This window comes from Fistularia commersonii, chromosome 34, assembly GCF_037954325.1.
Source record: "Fistularia commersonii isolate RoL2024-O1a breed Wild chromosome 34, RoL_Fcom_v1.0, whole genome shotgun sequence".
Classification (NCBI taxonomy): domain Eukaryota; kingdom Metazoa; phylum Chordata; class Actinopteri; order Syngnathiformes; family Fistulariidae; genus Fistularia; species Fistularia commersonii.
In genome coordinates this window covers 10205615-10223449 of record NC_141317.1, presented here as the reverse complement: position 1 = coordinate 10223449, position 17835 = coordinate 10205615, and the positions used below count along the sequence as shown (strand labels likewise).

General features: G+C 50.1%; 3 protein-coding genes across 5 annotated transcripts; all 3 read left to right on the top strand.

Annotated features, from left to right (window-relative positions):
* The first annotated feature begins 165 nt into the window (after positions 1-165).
* On the top strand, positions 166-2426 carry lsm14b (LSM family member 14B). Its single transcript, XM_086141809.1, is given in 7 exon segments — positions 166-451; positions 566-729; positions 802-1165; positions 1285-1368; positions 1447-1602; positions 1840-1966; positions 2042-2426. Coding segments are annotated over 7 exon segments (1149 nt in total). The 5' UTR covers positions 166-330; the 3' UTR covers positions 2175-2426.
* A 1482-nt stretch (positions 2427-3908) lies between these two features.
* Positions 3909-12742, top strand: LOC147214577 (calcium-responsive transactivator-like). 3 transcript variants are annotated; one of them, XM_086141926.1, is made up of 12 exons: positions 3909-4134; positions 4909-4985; positions 5065-5149; positions 5227-5350; positions 6211-6300; positions 6428-6453; positions 8165-8323; positions 8785-8886; positions 9514-9606; positions 9697-9816; positions 9906-10033; positions 10424-12742. In XM_086141926.1, exons 2-12 carry the CDS (start codon positions 4938-4940, stop codon positions 10448-10450), a joined length of 1002 nt encoding a protein of 333 aa, XP_085998052.1. In that variant the 5' UTR covers positions 3909-4134; positions 4909-4937; the 3' UTR covers positions 10451-12742. The 3 variants fall into 3 exon arrangements, with proteins under 3 accessions (XP_085998052.1, XP_085998054.1, XP_085998053.1); XM_086141928.1 differs by lacking the exon at positions 6211-6300; XM_086141927.1 differs by lacking the exons at positions 6211-6300; positions 6428-6453.
* Positions 12743-13750: 1008 nt separating this feature from the next.
* mtg2 (mitochondrial ribosome-associated GTPase 2) lies at positions 13751-17745 on the top strand. Its single transcript, XM_086141686.1, has 6 exons — positions 13751-14226; positions 15076-15223; positions 15784-15899; positions 16787-17005; positions 17091-17229; positions 17311-17745. The coding sequence occupies exons 1-6, from the start codon at positions 13954-13956 to the stop codon at positions 17679-17681; spliced, it is 1266 nt and encodes a 421-aa protein (XP_085997812.1). The 5' UTR covers positions 13751-13953; the 3' UTR covers positions 17682-17745.
* Positions 17746-17835: the final 90 nt, after the last annotated feature.

The window sequence follows — 17835 nt, the reverse complement described above, 5'->3', positions numbered from 1 at the left end:
GACTTCATCAGCGTCTAAATCAGGACTGTGAGTTTTCCAGGACAGCGGGAAGGTTTCTGCTCCCCCGGTCCCGATACCAGCAGTCGTAATCTACTGCTGATAATGGCATCCGGCACGGAGCGGCTCTCGGGTCGCCTCGGGTCTAATTGCAAACGGAGGGCAGTGAATGGGTTGAAGCTGAACCAATCAGAAGCCGAAAGCCGGAGACTCTTGTCATTAGCGGCAGGTGCGCGGAGGCCTGGCTGGGTGTGGTTTCAAATTCACATGTGGTCACTTGAGAAAGTTTCCTCGCCGACTCCAGCGTTGGAAGAAGGAGAATAATGAACAGCCATGAGTTCAGCGAGGCCGTACATTGGCTGTAAAATCGCGTTGCTTTCGAAAGCCCAGAATCGGTACGAGGGCATCCTGTACACTATCGATAAGGTGAACTCCACGGTGGTGCTGGCGAAAGGTGAGTGGTGGAGGACTCTGTGGGTTCGGGGTGTTTTCGCCGGGGTTTAACTTTCAGCAACAACAGGAATTAAGCCACTTTCTGTGGCTGTATTTTGAATTTGCACCTTCTTAGTCAAGTGTTTTGGAACGGAGGGACGACCCACCGGCAGACCCACGCCGCCAAAAGACGATGTGTTTGAGTACATCACCTTCCGGGGGAGCGATATCAAGGATATCACGCCTTGTGATCCCCCGGTTTCCCACCGCGGCCTTCCTGTGGACCCGGCAATAGTGCAGGTAAACAGTGAGTACGTCGGGTGTTGGCTCAAGCTGTGCAGCTGCGTCTGATTGTCTTGCTTTCCTTCCAAGTCGTCAAGTTCGGGCTCACCGGGCGTCTACTCGGCTCTCGGGCAGTACAGTCCGCTACAGATGCCCGCGTACAACCAGCTCGCCGCCAGCTTTCTGCTCAATCAACAGTATGCCGCCGCTCTCGGCCTCGGTAGGACAACGCGAGTCGAAGCCGAGCGCTTGTAGAGCTGGAGTTAGTTTTACTGCTCCGTGTGTCCAGGTTTGCAGGTTCAAAGGGGCCCCATGGTGGAAAAGGCTGTCCAAACCCTCCATCTGGAAGCATCTTGGCAGAGGAGGGGTTTTAATCCACCGCAGGAGCAGAGGAGGAAACCCCGAGGGGCCGGAGGAGAGACATCCCTGTCCCGAAGGGGCTTCCGGGCAAACGGTAAGCAAGGAGCGAAGCCAAAACGGCCGAGATTAGCCTTTAACACTGAGGAATCCTCTCACGGACTAGAAGCGCAAGTTCAAATCGTGATCCTTAAGCGACGCTGTTTTACTTGGAAGTGAATCCGGGCCCAGCGCCCTCTGCTCGGCAGGAAAGCTCTGAGCGGCGCAGGGACGAAAACAAACCTCCCTCCGGGAGACAAGGTAACATTGCAGAGCGTTGGACAAAGTCCCGTCGGGTCTTTGGGTTTGTAAACCCCGCTTTATTTTCTCTCGCCGAAGCTCGGAGGCGCAGGAACCCGGGCCGAGGCCAGACGACGACTGCAGCCAAAGCTCAGTCAGCCACCATCAGGTTCGACACGGATTTCGATTTCGATTCCTCGAATGCAAAGTTCGACAAGGAGCTTCTGGAGAGGGAGGTGCTGGACAGGAGGAAAGGTTGGTTCTACCCGCTGGACTTTCATCTGCACTCTGAAGCTCTGCATCATTATCTTCTTGGTGGTGGAAAGACCAACACCAGTCTCTGCCGCTGTAGAAGCACCTTTTTAGGGAACCTTTTTGTGCGCTTGTTGAATCCATTGAAGGTCCTGTGAACCAGTTCCAGCAGAGCTATGGAGGACGTGTTGTCTTGAGCTTTGGCTCTTTCTGAGTAGCTTGTATCCGTCCCTCCTGCAGATGGGAGTCTTGGACAGCTTGGAGATGACACCATCTCCGACGTGGAGGGTTATTACTTTGGACCCAAATGCTACTATGACAAATCGAAGTCCTTCTACGACAACATACCTTCTGACGGTAACATCAGGTGAGGCGGTGGACACCTGCGCGGTTCTTCCCTGTGTTTTTAACCCCTCACCTTCGTTTGGTCCGGGGTCTTCAGGCTGACCTGGGCAGAGGAGCGCAAACGCAATCTGGAGACGTTCGGGATGCCGGGCCGGTTCTTCAGGGGCCGAGGCTTCGCGGGCGGATCCCGACGGGGAGGACGGGCCGGTCTGGCGTCTCGGCGGCTCTGAAAGTCCAGGAGGGAACGGCTGCTCAGGTTCTTAACGCTATTCTTTGATGGGTTATTGTTGTGATGATGAGCGAAGGCGCGGCTAACCGCCGGTCACATTGGTGCACTGATCAGGAAGAACACGTTTACTTTCACCCATGTTTGCTGGTTTTCATTTTTATTTGACTTCATTGTCATTTTTGTCATCCACAGCGCACTGTACGGCACTGTTTGAAACTCTTGTCACCCTTAAAACTTCGTTTTTTAATTTTACTCCCGACGGGAAGTTGAGTTTTTGCAGACCGCAAACGTTTTCATTTATATTCGGTTTGAAAGCTGTAAGTATAAATGTTTAAAATGTAAAGTGAGGCTGAATCTTGTGCATTATTTGGTTACGTTGAAGTGGAAAAAGTCACGATGCTGTGCTTCTCAATAAACTGGAGATTGCTGGTGCATTTCATTCACGCTTTAAGAGCGAACACGGTGGCTGGTTTCATTGTCCTGTTTGAGATCTGGTGGAGCAGCTTTTCCTCAAAGGATCTTCTGTAATGAAGAAGCTGAAGCGCTGGAGGTGGGAGAGCCTCTTCTCAGCCCCGTGGTGATGACATCGGACAGGAATCTCCGTGGATTCTGATGTTTGCAGATGATCTGTGGAGGGAGTTGGTGGAGGAGACACCAGGACACCTCCTGCCTCGGCGTCCTTCCAACCAGATCTCCACCGTCCCTGCTCAGTCCATGTCCAAACCACCTGTCTGACGTTTATCTCCAGAACGTCTGACCCGTGCTGTCCCTCTGGTGGACTCATTCCTGACCTCTCCGTCCTCCTCAAGGTCTTCTCAGAAGAAGAAGCGTCTCTCAACCGGACAACATGGCTGCTCTCAGCTTTATCTTCTACAGCTTTCCTTCTGGCTGACACCTTTTTCCCCTCCCGGCCGTTCCATCCTGCATGCTCAGGTCCATCCACCTCCATTCCTCTGGTCTGCTGACCCTCAGCACTAGAACTTCTCCACCCGGGTCCCTCACGCTCACACACACACACAACCTTCAAATTCTTCTGGCGCTGTCTCGGGCAGCTGCCTGCCAGAGTTTCTCCTCACCTTAGTGTCTCTTTTTCCTAAATTCTCTACTTCTATTTTTCTATTTACTTCTTCTATTGATCCCACCAAGGAGCTCCACTGAACGCCACAGGAGGTCTTTCCCACCTGAGGCTGTCAGACTTTTTAATTCCTCTTCCCTCAGCCGAAGGGAATCTTCAAATCTTTGTACTTAAGACCTTAAAACACTTGATAGCCTTGACAATTTATATTTTATTGTATTTCTTATTCTTCCTACTATTATCTATTACTGTTGTGTTTTGGCTCGAAACTCTGGCACAACAATTTCCTTCGGGATAAATAAAGTTGTTCTCATCTCATTGTCCTCCTGGTCTTCACCCCCCTCCTCTCCAGGAAGTTCCCACCACCTCTCTAGATGTTCCTCCACCTGCTCTCCCTGGAGATCATCTCCAAACCTCTCCGTTCCACTCGTGTCCCTCTCCTTCCCACGCGTGGATCCGTATCCTTCCTCAGGTGCCTCCACCAGCTTCGGGCGCTCCAATCGGCGGAAGGCGGGCTGTACCAACCGCGCAGGGAGAGGTCGATCCCCTGCCTGCATCTCGCCACCTCCTCGGCAGCTCCTCTTCTGCATGCACGCATTATGAACGTGCACGACGCGCTCCTCCGCGCCGTCGCGTTCAGGGACATCCGTATTTTTCGTCGACGTGTCCGCGGTGACGATTCACCGGACGCCTCCCGACCCCCTCCCGTTTTTCGAGCGATGGAGAAACGCAAAGCAAACCTCAGGCGGCGCTGACGATAATAAACCGAATTGGAAAGAACCAAAGCAGTGGGTTTTGGTTTTCTTTCCCCTATGAGAGCATGTCCGCGTTCCCCTCCGCGCGTCCCAGGAGCAAAGGGGAGGTGACGCCGCAGAGCATCCAGAAGGTAAGGACCTCGGGACGCCTCCGGAGGTCGGGATCCGGGATGGGAGCGCTGAGAGGTGAGGATGAGGAGGCAGACAAAGAGTGCGCTGATGTGACGGGAGAAAATGACAGCGGCTTCTCGATGCCGGAGAAGATAAACATGTTCGACCTGCAGGGATTTGAAGGCTTGCAAGAGAGATGGCGGTTCTGATCTCAGCTTTTGTGGCGGTGAGGAGGGAGGGGGAGACGGAGGGGAAAACCCCGAGAGCTCGGATTCCTCCTGAACTCAGATGGAAAAACAAAACACACGAGATGTTGTGGAGTGAAGTGACCGCGGAGCTGCTGCTGCTTTGCAAAGATGAGCCAGAATCAAATTCTATTAAGTGCCGGTTGATGCCGAGAGTCCTGGAAATCCCAGGAATACACTCGTTACTTCTCTAGGAGGAACAGCACATGTTAGATGTTTTGGAGAGAAGGTCAGAGAAGCCAGACTGAGATGGTTGGGTCATGGACAGAGGAGGGATGGAGAATATATTGGTAGACGGATGCTGGAATTGGAGCTGCCAGGCAAGAGGTCTGGAGGAAGACCAAAGAGAAGATTTATGGATGGCGTGAGAGAAGATATGAAGGTAGTTGGTAAAAGTGAGAGAGGAGGATCCAGAGAATAGGGTTAGATGGAGAAAGTTGACTCACTGTGGCGACACCTGAAGGGAGAAGCCAAAACAAGAAGAAGAAGAAGAAGACACTCGTTACTTCTCTGACTGTAATCAAATGCACTTATTTTATCCTCCTGAAGATGCTGGATGAGAACCACCATTTAATTCAATGCATCGTGGATTACCAGAGCAGAGGCAAGACGGCCGAGTGCACGCAGTAAGTTTGGAAGTTCTGTTCACCACCGGTTCTCTTCGCATGAGCTGATAGAGCAGCCGTCTTCTCCTCCGTCCTGCAGGTATCAGCAGATGCTGCACAGAAACCTGGTGTACCTGGCCACCATCGCGGACTCCAATCAGAACGTGCAGTCGCTGCTGCCGGCGGTGAGTCTGATCTCCGGGCGTCGGTGCCAGGAGACCGGATTGGAGTAAAAGCTCTCATGAGACGCCTCTGCTTGCAGCCTCCGACGCCCAACATCTCGCCGGGTCCAGGAGGACCGGGCCAGACCGGGGGCCTCCTTCCGAGCAACCTCAACGACAACGCCGTCCCCGGGGGAAGCCTGCCGCACAGGCAGACGACCAACGGTGAGCGGGACTTTCCGTAGGTCTCTGACCTGCATGAGCTTTGCTGCCATGGAAACCTAAATTTGTGCAAACGTGCGGGTCTGTGACTTGGCGTGTCCGTCGGCCATCGCTTCGTCCTGTCGGTCGCGGCGTCACTCCCGTTCGCCTTGCCGTCCTTGAAAGTGTCTGCGCTTGTCGGTCCAACAATAGCTGCTTTTGGACAGAAGGGTTGGAAGAGCTATCCAGCTCGAATTGGGTTCCAGAAGTCGCCTCCTCCAGGGGGACCGTTTTCATAGAGGTCATAGAAGAAGAGGAAGACCATGTGGACACCATGGAGGTGGAAGATGTTCATGGAATAACAACCGTGGACTATCAGATGGATCCAAGTGTTTTTATCTCCTCCCTGCACTGCTTTGCTTTGCTTATTCTGGACAAACTGATGTTCCTCTGCAAGGCGTGGCAGTTCAGAAGAGCTAACCTCTGTTTCTCACTGCTTCTGTCCATTTGGTCGCAAGAAAGCAGTTGGTCAGTGTAGTTTTTCAAAACGGTGCTCCGTGGTCGGCAAGAAGTATCTGCTAATGGGCGTAGCTTATGCGTTCTACCAGTCACCAAGGAGTAGGTAGCTTCGGAGTAGGAGCTATGAATGGTTCTGGAAGATGAGGTCCATGGCTTCTGGTTCTTCTGCCGTTCTGATGCTCAAGAAAATGTGTTCCTGTGTTGCGATAGCAGCTACTGTTGTTCCATTTGTTTCACTCCCCCGTCCGTGTGCACGCACGCCGGCTTGTATGACGGTGAACTGAATGCCGTTCCGTTGTCCTGGTGACGCGGTGAAGGCCAGGGCGAAGGTTCAGGCTCCTCTGATTGTACCTGTGTGTTGTCAGGCCCCAGCTCCGCCCCCATGCAGCAGCAGCCCGGTCAGGTGCCGTCGGCTCTTCCCTCCACGTCCATCGGCTTACCGTCCGGCGGCTACGGTAGCTCGGTGTCAGCTTCCGGCTACGGCCACGCCGCGCCCTCCTCCTGGGGCGGTTCGGTCCACGGCCGCGGCTCGTCCTCCTCTTCATCCTCCACCACCTCATCATCCTCTTCTTCCTCCCGCAGCAACCTCAACATGCAGCTTAGCCAAGGTGAGCCAGGTCTGGATGAGCCAGGACATACAAACCAGAGAAGCCGACTTATTGACGAATAAGGAATAGTATTGCACACCAGGGATGTCAAACGTACGGCCCGCGGGCCAGTACCGGCCCGCCGGTAAATCCAATAACTCCAGAATAAATCTACAATTTGAAAAAATACATAAAAATCATGAACTACTTTTTTAAAATCAAAATGCAGTTCCTGTATCGTCTCACAATATTGTGACTCACAACTTACAACTGATGGCAGGAATCGGGCTTCCGGGTCTGGAAATAGCATTTTTTACTTATGGTTAGAAAAGTGGACATGGAGTGTAGAGTGAGAAATGTGTGTTTGCCACGATGATATTCGTCATGGCGAAAAATAAATCAAAATGCATGGAGAATTGAAAAGACAGAAGTGAGGCACAGTGTTGTTGACATTACTTTTCTTCATGACTTGTTTGTCATGTATTTTTAAAAGGAACGCCTCATTAGGTAGAAAGAGTTGTATAATTGACGTGTTCTGCTTTATACTAAAACAATTTGTGATACTTATGCTAATTATGCTATGATTTTACTGGTCCGGTTCCCTTGACCTCAAATTAGGCCGTATGTGGCCCCCGAACCAAAATGAGTTTGACACCCTTGTTGTATGCTGTCACCATGACAACCAGGGTAACCAAACACATTCAGGTCATCAGAATGATACACGACCACCGGCATCCTACCCTCCGGACGTCTTTTCCCTTCTCTTATCTCTTGATCGACCCCTGGCCTTGGCATGCAGCCCCCCGTGGATGTCCACCATGCACCCGCTGATGTTTGCACCTCAGAGAAGCATCTTGAAAGCATCTCTTCAGGGAGGTTTTGCTTTAAGAGACCTCATGGATGTCCAGTGGTATCTGCCTGCACCCTTGCGTAGAGCCTCTGCCGTGTTCTTGGGTCACGTTCAAAGGGATGAACCTTTGTTCATACGGTCGGGTTGCTAACCGAACCACTGGTACGTGCGTGCGGTGACTAGATGTTTGTATAAATCAGGGGTCGGCAAACCCTAAAACCCAAACATTTGGACCCGGTTTCCTCGGAAAAGAAAACACTTGGAGCCACAATTACTTTTTGACGTCTAAAATTAAGGTACCACTGTATATATTGCTTTTTATTACCTTTACACTTTGTATAAACAAGTGTGTTGCTTCTGCGGTTCACAAAGTATTACAGAGAAAATTAAATTTTATTGATGTAATGAACTCATTTTGAGCTTTGGGCTTTCAGAGCATGTAGCGGAGCCTTGACCTGAATTTTAAAAATAAATCAGGAAAAAAATCTCTGTCAGTAAACAATAAAAAATAATTATTTGCAAAATATCTTCATAAATATTTATTTTACCTGGTTTATGGGACTTGTGCTCCTGAACTTCTGCGTACAGCATCTGCAAATCGGGACTTTACCGGCTTCCGCGAGTGTGACGTTATTTTGAGCGGCGAAAAATAATAAATATCATTTTATTTAATATTTCAAGATCACAATAATCTTCCAACTTAGAACAAAAAGTTAAAAAAGAAGGAATTAACTCAAATGAAATAGACTTCAATTAAATAGTTATAATTTATTTTCCCAAGTCACTCTGAGCCGCAGTGTGAAGATGGAAGAGGAGCCGCGGGTTGCCGACCCCTGGGCTAAATGTATGTGATCTCCACCAAACACTCCACCTCCCTCCTAGTCTCCATGATGCACCAGCAGCCTGGCACTCCACACTACTCCTCGGCCCAGGCTGGAGGTCAACACTATCAGGGACATCAGGCGATGAGCGCGATGGGCAGTCAAGGAAGCGGTGTGACGTCTCAGAGGTCCGCGGGAGCATACCGGCCTTCGCAACAAGGTTGGTGGTCTCTTGTATGGTCACCTGCGAGACCCGGAGCAGATGAAAGTATCGAAGAGGAGCAGGATCTGCCTCGGACCGCCGCTGCGATGCTCGTTTTCTCCTCGTCAGATTTCTCATATCAGGAATGGGAGATCCTCCAGTTTAATTAGTGTCTCCAAAACTTGGATTTGCCTGAAATAGCTCCCCCTCATGTTGTTATTTCAGCTCCTGGGAATAACCAGTCTCGGAGATCTCCAAACACAATCTGGCCTCGTGAGTCACTCGATCCAAAATCAGATATTCCCATGATGAATGACTTAAAGGAGACCTCGCCCTAATATCATCTATCAACGCTTCTAATTTTATCCTTCTAAATCTGTCACCCGGGCCTGCGCAAGTTCCTTCGGGCTCCCCGAGGAAGCAACCTCGGCTTCCGACTCGAAGCGTTTAAACCAATCGTGGTGTCGCCTGTCTTGCAGGAGCTGCACAGCAGTACTTGGGCCAGGAGGAGTTCTACCGCGAGCAGTACGGACACGCTCAGAGCGCCGGCGAGGCCACAAACCAGCAGTATTACCCCGACGGTAATGGTTCACCGCCGTAAACGCCACACGTGTCGTTCCAGAAGCCAGAAGCGTTGAAAATGTATTTATTTACGCATGTAATTACGTTGTTGTTGTTTTCCTTCGCTTATGGATGCGCTGCAATTAAACCAAAACGGATTTGGCCTCGTGGCTTTTTTAAATTCCTATGCACCGTTTAATAATTCCCAAAGGCGGTACGGACTTGGCAGAGCCTCAGAAATGTGATTGGACGGGAAAAGGCAAAAGGATCGGTCGGCGTTCTCATGGAGTTTCGCAATCAGAGAGCGACGGCTCCCGCAGAGTCGGCGTCAGAGCGCTTGAGTTCTTCTTGGTGATCAGCTCGATGGTCCGAGAGGCCGCCGAGTCCGAGCCTTCGAGCCGGACGGAGGCTTTGAGTCCTGCGAACGGACCAAAGAGCCTCACAGCTTTCACCCGTTTGGCATTTCCACGTCCCAAATCTCCATGGACGTCTATCCATGATGGGATTCACCACGGGATGTGAATAAAGAGCTGTCTTTGTGGTTTTACCAAGAGCACAACCCGCTAAACCCCCTGCTCTCGGCATGGATTGGCTTCGAACCGGGAACCGGGAGCTCACCTTTTTTAACCGGCGCGTGGAATCGGCAGGTCCCGGGGAGTTCCCGTATCAAGCGTCTTCATACGGCGAGCGGGGCTACGAGAGGCCTTTCGACGAGTCTTCGCTGCAGTACTACGAAGGAGGTGAGCGTTATCCGTGCCGCCTTCTCGAACCGAAAAACTGCGGTCCAACACAAAGAGCCGGTAAGTGATATGTGTTTATTGAATCTGCAGGTAACTCTCAGTACAGCCAGCAGCAGGCGCAGTATCAACAGGGCGCCGGCCAACAACAGCCGTTCGGCCAGCAGCAGTACTCCTCTCAGCAAGGCTACGCCGGGCGGCCGCAGGGATACGGTCGGAACAATCCGCATCCCGGATCGTGAGCGCCGACGCAAATACAAACCAAATAAATATGACTATTGAGTGTGATCCCTCCTCTGCAGGAGCTGCTCAGGCTGGATCTGGCCAGTATTCTCAGTTTCAGCAGGATGAAGGCCAAGCGTACGCCTCGTACCGATCCTCCCAGGGAGGCCCCGGAGCCCAGAACCAGAGGCCCTACGCTTTTGAACAGGTGAGCCCGTTTCCTTGTCATTACAAGAGGAACATCATCTGCATAGAAACATAGAAACAGCTTGGGAATACAACCGGCTCCCGTGGGAGACTTTCGAGTGATTGTTTGATTATTTTTAATAAAATTGCTGCTCTGGAGTGAGTAGATGATTTTGATCTTTAATTTTCTTCTTTGCATTCATGTGCGTTTCTGGGAAATGAAGCGTTCAGGGAACCCTTAAAGCACTTTTATTCAGTTAAAAGCGGCTCACGGTCTAAGCGTATTGTGTCCACACCGTCCCATTTAAAGTCGTGACAAAGGAAAGTCCTGCTTGGACTTGAATGTATATTTCATGTTCACTGAACCGTCAAGTGAACGATCTGATTTCTATTCCGTCTGTTGACATTTCAGGGTCAGTATGGAAATTATCAGCAATAAGCCATCGGGGAGGGGGGGGTTGGAAGCACGGAAACATGGATCTGAACAGTCCTCCCTCCCAACGTGACTCGGCACTGAGCAGAATGTCGTAGTGTACCTTCATCGTCCAATGTAAGAGGGTGCTCATAGAGAAGAGACGGTTAACGCAAGACTTCTGTACGGATAGATGAGGGTTCTAGAAAGCAGCAATTAAGTGTCTACTCATCTGAAACCTGTTAACATCTGGTTGCATCATACAAGCCCCTCTGATGGAGTCGGTCAATGAGCCCTTTCATTGGAGGCTTCAGAATGAACCCCGTCCTGAGGTCCTGTCGGTTTCATAAGCTAAACACCTCTGATCCTCAAACTCAACCCGATAACTCTTTTTTCCTGTGCGTGTTGTGATGTCGCTCTGCGGTCGAACTTTGTGCTTTTGTTCTATACATGCAGTGTATCTTCTTGAGATCGTAGATGGTGTCGGTCGCATCCTTCCCCGGATATGAAAGGGTGACTTTCTAGTCGCTCGTTGCGGTCGGAGTTTGTGCAAGAAAGCGTTAGCGCCTCCCTCCGGCGCCAGTTGGAAGTGAAGTTAATCACAACGCCACGTTGCTCCACACTGCGCTCCGCAGTCACGCCGCAAGCGCTGTCTTTCCTTTTCTTTCTTTAAACCATAGCGCCATTTTAACGCGGGAGCATCACAGCGGCAGCAAGTGCAATAGACTCGGTCACACCAGGGTTATTCAAGGTGTTAGTTCTCTATTTGTTGAAGCATTTTGACATAGAGATGCGGCAGCGGCGGCGGCGGCGGCGGAGCAGGTCAGTGTTTCAGGGTCTGACTGTTGGATCCGCTCCAGGAATGCAATGTTTGCAGTCACGACTCCTTCAGAGTTTTTTAGTCGTCACGTTGTTTCTTGAAAAACTTTCGTCGAGGAAAGTCTTTGTAAGCGGTGCAGTGGTTTCCCAGCGAGGAGGTCCGCGGTTCCATTCTGCCAAGGGTTTTCTCGTCGCAGAACCTAAAGATGTGTCGATGTGTGACCGAGAGGGTGAAACTTCCATGTCTATATAATAATATACACTGCTCAAAAAAATAAAGGGAACACTTAAAAAACACATCCTAGATCTAAATGAATGAAATATTTTATGAAACACTTTGCTCTTTACACAGTTGAAAGTGCTGACAACAAAATCACACCAAAATGATGAATGGAAATCAATTGTATCAACCCATGGAGGTCTGGATGAGGAATCACACTCAAAATGAAAGTGTAAAAACAAACTCCAGGCTGATCCAACTTTGATGTAATGTCCTTAAAACAAGTCAAAATGAATGTGTGTTGCTTCCTGAGTGGACACTATGATTTCACACAAGTGGGATTGACTTGGAGTTACATTGTGTTGTTCAAGTGTGCCCTTTATTTTTTTGAGCAGTATATAATTATACCCGACATGATGCTATACATATATCTGCAAACAAATACCCCAAGGACCAAAATGCTAACAAGGCCAGGATTGTTTTTATTCGTGTCTCCAATCACGCACGGCGCGCAGGTCGATTCCAGTCAGCAGTTTATTTCCATTGCAACGGGAGACTAATGGCACAAAGTTTGCAATGGAGTGTTTATGGTTTGTAAAGCAGAATGGTTACATATGACTGGTCAAGGCAGACTTTTAGAGACGTTAGATGGTTATGGTTTCTCCTCAGATACGGAGAGGTTATGTTTGCAGTGAGAATCACAAGAGGGCGGACCCGTGATCCGCATCGCACCGTAAGCGGTGGAGATAGCGAATGGATGAGTGATGCAATTATTGAATTGTTTCTGAAAACGTCTTTACTAATTCTGAAATAGCCCCTTCTGGTTGATTTTCCATGTTTACCGTGTTGTTTCCGTATCTGTCCGATGTGTTCTTAGTATTTCCCTCTTGCTCATTTCCCTGAAAAGACATGAGTCGGTATCTGCGGCCAGCAGACGGGCCGACCTCTGCAGGACAGCATGAAATAACCCGCTTTACCTCAGATAAGACCAATAAGGCACGGCGGCGGACGGCTGATGGCGTACGAGCCGCCAGATAGTGACAATCAGACGCGAGAATCTGTTCTGTTCCTCCGTGAACTGGACAGCTTCAGTGTTTTCACAGGTGTTTCTAGTGTGTGTGTGTGTGTGTGTGTGTGTGTGTGTGTTTGTACCAAGTCAGGTCCGGTGTGCAAACCCAAATCCGAATGTGTCGTTCATTGTTCGGCCGCGCTGCTCGATCGTTTCTGATGTCTTTTGTTACTGTTTGTTATATGAAATAAACTGACGTCAACCTTTTTTTGCATGTCTGCGTTTTGTATCTTTGCAAACAAAACACCGGAAAATTATGATCATTTTACTCAATAAATTTAGGTGGACGACAAAACCATGAGCCGAATGCAGATGTTCTTTCCTCACAAAGCGCCTGTCTCTTTATGAGGGGAGTTTTGAAGCTCCGGGAATTTCTACTTGACTTTAGTCATTGTTTTAAGAAACGACAAACATTTAATAGTCCTGCAGCGGGGAACTTTACAGTGCTGCCAGCAATGAGGACAGTACGCCATGTGTCAGCGTGCACAACATGTTCTCATTCAGCGTCTGTACATTAAAAAACTGCGAGTTGGCGCGATGGAAGTGACCACAATATGCGCTGCTACAACCGTGAAAGCACGTGGGCCGGTGGCACAATGGATAGAGCGTCTCACTATGGATTAGAAGATTCTAGGTGGGACTCCTGGCTGGCTTGACCTTTAAGCTCCACACAACTCTGACTCTACCATTACTCACGCATTCACATGTCATGCCCTCGTTCTGCTCTCTATTTTAATCCTTGTTGTCATCCTCCTATTTACATTTAAATTAATATTTAGTGTTAGTCTTACCCTGCTGTGAATAGCCATTTTCCCCTCATTAAAGGGGCTCATTAAAGTATTATCTTGAATGTGCTAAAATGCTGACTATGGTGGCTGTAGAAATAGAATATGCAACACTGTATGGACATCATCTGCAACAATATATACAAGACGGGCTCTATATTAGCAGCATAAACAGTGATTGCACGTGGTTTAGGTTATTTGATTATTGTCAAATCAGAGCAGTCTTGGTTCTTCATTGATTCTTCAAAAATGGGAAAAAGTGAATGTGAAATGAAAGGGGATTTCACATGAAAGTTTATAAGTAAACTGGAGCATCAGGCGGATGGGATGGGATCGTTGGTGATTTCAAACCATTTCTGTTCCTCGCTCAATGTTTTGGCAGAAAAGCGAAGTTATAACTAAACAAGATTTGTCCCTTCTCGGCTTCCGTAGTTTGAGACATGGCTGCCTCCTTCTCGTCCATGCACTGCTCGTGTATTTTTAATAAAATCTATAATACAACCGTACAGGACAACAATGTCATCTCGTTGGAAAATACGCTCCTTTTTTAACCCCCGTTCTTCTTCATTGATATTTTGTTTTGAAAACGCGGTGACGTTTTCTACGCTAGCTCGCTAAGCTAATTAGCTAGCAGCCGATGGCTAACGTAGCTCCGCTCGCAGGCAGGGTGTCGGCGGCGCTGCCGGGGCTCCGGGGGCCCCGTCGGCTCCCTCTCCGCCCCCGGTTCGTTTTCCAGGCAGCACGGGGGTCCACGGGGGACGCGGGGGGTCCGACCCCGGTGCGTCGTCCTTTGCTAGCGGCGTTGGGACCGACAGATCCCGGCGGTGTCAGAAGCGTCAGCACCTCGGCTGCAGCGTGCGGAAAGGTCCGGGCGCCTCTGAAGAAGAAGGACATGTCTGAGAAGAAGCTGGTAATTCATGCTCTCTTTCTTCAAAGCAGCACTCGGATGGACACAGAATAAATGAATAAATGAATGAATGAGGGATGCAGCTGCTGCACACTGCAGTTCGTGTGTGAATAAGAGCTGGAGATACTGGAGATACTGGGTCAAGCAGGTTGGAATGGGTGGAGGAAAGTGTCAGGGGTACGAAGAGATAGAAGAACATCAGCCAGAAGGAAAGGAAAGGTGGAGGAGACGGTGGTGAGATGAACTACAAACACTGACAACGACCAGAAGACAGGAGGCAGAGCTGGAGGTGGCAGAGATGAAGATGCTGAGGTTCTCTTTGGGAGCGACCAGGACGGAGAGGATCAGGAACGAGTCCATCAGAGGGACGGCACATGGTAGATGTTCTGGAGAGAAGGTCAGAGATGGTTGGGTCATGGATAGAGGAGGGAGAGAGAAGATATTGGTAGACGGATGCTGGAATTGGAGAGAGGACTTATGGACGTCACGAGAGAGGATGTGAAGGTGAGAGAGAGGAGGATCCAGAAAGTGGGGTTGGATGGAGAAGGTGGATTCCTGAAGGCCCGAAGGACAAGAAGAACAGCTGTGCTGTTGTGGGAAAGCAAATTCATGTTTTATATTTCTTTTCCCAACCCACTGCTGGACGGAGAATGAACGAGTGATGCAGCTGCTGCCCCTTGTTCACTTCATTTGTCTTTCTACCGTCTCGGGAAAGTTTGAATTCTGAACTGCTTGGAATTTCTGTACCCGAGCGTTACTGTGTGATATTTCTCCGATGCAGTTTAACCCCCAAATCGCCCCTATTTGTGTCGAGTCTATATGTTTATTTCTTTTTTCTCATTCATCTCACAGACCCGTCACTTTGTCGACCACCGGCGGGTGAGGCTGGTGGCCGGGTCCGGAGGCCGAGGGGCCTGCAGCTTCCACAGCGAGCCCCGCAAGGAATGGGGCGGTCCGGACGGAGGCGACGGAGGAGACGGCGGGAGCGTTATCATCAAGGGTGCGCGTCCTCTCCGCGGCTTGATGTCATTTCTGTCCTGTTCGTTTGCACAGCGGCCATAGGAGAGCTATGGAGACCCAGGAGACCCACTGTATGGAGCTATGGAGACCCAGGAGAGCTGGGTCTGTTGTGCAGGTTTCAGAGAGGAGGATGATGAGGAAGCTCCTCAGCATCATGGACAACGTCCATCACCCCCTGCATGCCACGTTGATGTCCTGTCGGAGCTCTTTCAGTCGTAGACCGATACCACCAAAGAGCTCCACTGAACGCCACAGGAGGTCTTTCCGACCTGAGGCTATCAGACTTTTTAATTCCTCTTCCCTCAGCCGCAGGGAATCTTCAATCTTTGTAGTTATAGCTAACAGTTAAGACAATTCATATTTCATTGTATTCTCATTCTTCCTTCTTTATACTATTATCTATTACTGTTATGTTTTTTACTTGGAACTCTGGCACAACAATTTCCTTCGGGATAAATAAAGTTGTTCTCATCTCATCTCATCATCATCATCTCATAACAGGAGCGTTTGTTTTTGTTTTTCTCGCTCCTTCCCCTGCAGCCGACCGGCTCGTCAAATCCTTGGCTCAGATCGTCCCTGTTTACAGAGGAGAGGACGGGCGGCCGGGAGGAAACAAGAACTGCTACGGGCGCAACGGCGCCGCCACCTACGTCCAGGTGGGTCCATGTGGGTCCGTGTGGTTTCAGAGGATAGTTTTGAAAAATATCCAAAAAATAGGCTCTTCCACAGATGCCTGGAGATATGAGTTAAACGGTAAACATCTTTGTTTGCCGGAAACATCATGCACACGAGAATAAGTATACAGTGATCCCTCGCTAGAACGCGGTTTACTTTTCACGGATTTGCATGGTGCATTGTGTTCTGCATTCTGATTGGCTAAAAAGTCACTCCGCTTCTTCTCTACCTGTGCGTCAATAACGTTGCAGTTTAATATGTGCACGAACATAAAACAGCTTGACAAATTTACATGACGTACGTGCAAATTCTCTCGCAATTTCGAGTTTCTCTAAAACCCATAATGTTGACAAAACGCTCTGGAGCGACAAAAGGGCCCAAAAGGCAGCGGAAGATGCTATCTATGGCAGATAAAGTTAAACTTCTGGACATGCTAAGGGAAGCTAAAAGCTACGCGGCTGTAGGTCGGCATTACGGCATGAATGAATCTTCCGTTCGTTCCATAAAGAAGGAAGAAAAAAACATAAGGACGACAGCAGCGATGTATAATAGAGTATTTCATTGTATAATAATTGTAAAAAAAAAATAAAGGTTTCTATTTCACGGGTTTTGCCTATCACGGGTTCTTTTTGGAACGTAACCCCGCGAAAAACATAGGGTTTTCTGTCTTGTGTTACATGGAAAATACATCATCTTTTCTTTCTGGAGCATGTCTTTGGTGTGCGGATCTTTTCCAAACTCTTCTTTTGTATCCGGCACCCGTCTCTAAGTGGTCAGCAAATGTGCATGTGTTTTTCCTTTCCGAGGAAGATTTCCTCGCGGTCGTCCTGAAGCATTCATGGCCCCTGTGCTTTCTGTGTTGGTGAAGGTTCCCGTGGGAACGGTAGTGAAGGAGCAGGGCGAGGTGGTCGTGGATCTGTCCCGTCACGGCCAGGAGTTCCTGGCTGCGTTCGGGGGTTTCGGTGGGAAGGGGAACAGATTCTACCTGTCCAATGAGAATCGGGCTCCGACCACATCCACGCCGGGAGTGGAGGGCCAGGAGAGGGTGCTCCAGCTGGAGCTGCGCACCATGGCCCACGCCGGGATGGTGAGGAGAAGCCGTCTTCCACGATCAAATGCAGGAGCTGTTTAAAAACAAACGCGAGTGAAGAACGCGGGTGTTTTCTCGTCAGGTCGGGTTTCCAAACGCCGGGAAATCCTCGCTGTTGAGAGCCATCTCCAACGCCCGGCCCGCCGTGGCCGCGTACCCGTTCACCACGCTCAACCCTCACGTAGGGATTGTCACCTACAGGGATCACGAGCAGGTGGCAGGTAATCCTCCCGCCATTTTGGTGACTTTGAATCCTCCCGGTTTGCGGTCTAACGGGATATATTTCATTTCGCACCGTGCAGTCGCCGACATCCCGGGCATCATCGAAGGGGCGCATCTGAACCGAGGCCTGGGCATCTCTTTCCTGCGTCACATTGAACGTTGTCGGTTCCTCCTCTTTGTCCTGGACATGTCGGCCCCCGAGCCGTGGGATCAGCTCCGACACCTGCGCTACGAGCTGGAGCGCTACGAGCCGGGCCTGTCCCGCCGGCCCGGGGCCGTCGTGGCCAACAAAATGGACCTCCCCGAGGCCCGGGGGAAGCTGGAGACGCTCCGGAGCCTGGTGGCTCGCAGGGTGGTCCCGGTGTCGGCTCTCACCGGGCAGAACACGGAGGAGCTCATACTTCACCTTAGAGAGCTCTACGACGGGGGAGGAGAACCCGCCAGATGGTAGAAATACATTTAGATCGATACGACGTATTTAAGCGCTCAATAAAGGTTTGTGCGGTTTCCCTTTTCCGGGCTGAACGATTGAGTTTTGTGTGATTCTGCACGCCGAGGGCAGCAGGGCGGGAAGGGACGGCCGGATCGGGTGCAGGACGCCGAGC

Bases quoted from the DNA above. Each gene is read 5' to 3' on its own strand.
- LOC147214577 (XM_086141926.1), top strand. From the start codon at position 4,938: ATGCATCGTGGATTACCAGAGCAGAGGCAAGACGGCCGAGTGCACGCA. The intron at 8,887-9,513 runs GTAATGGTTCAC...TGGAATCGGCAG, and splicing joins CCAGCAGTATTACCCCGACG to GTCCCGGGGAGTTCCCGTAT. The intron at 9,607-9,696 runs GTGAGCGTTATC...TTGAATCTGCAG, and splicing joins GCTGCAGTACTACGAAGGAG to GTAACTCTCAGTACAGCCAG.
- mtg2 (XM_086141686.1), top strand. From the start codon at position 13,954: ATGGCTAACGTAGCTCCGCTCGCAGGCAGGGTGTCGGCGGCGCTGCCG. The intron at 14,227-15,075 runs GTAATTCATGCT...TTCATCTCACAG, and splicing joins ACATGTCTGAGAAGAAGCTG to ACCCGTCACTTTGTCGACCA. The intron at 17,006-17,090 runs GTGAGGAGAAGC...TTTTCTCGTCAG, and splicing joins CCATGGCCCACGCCGGGATG to GTCGGGTTTCCAAACGCCGG.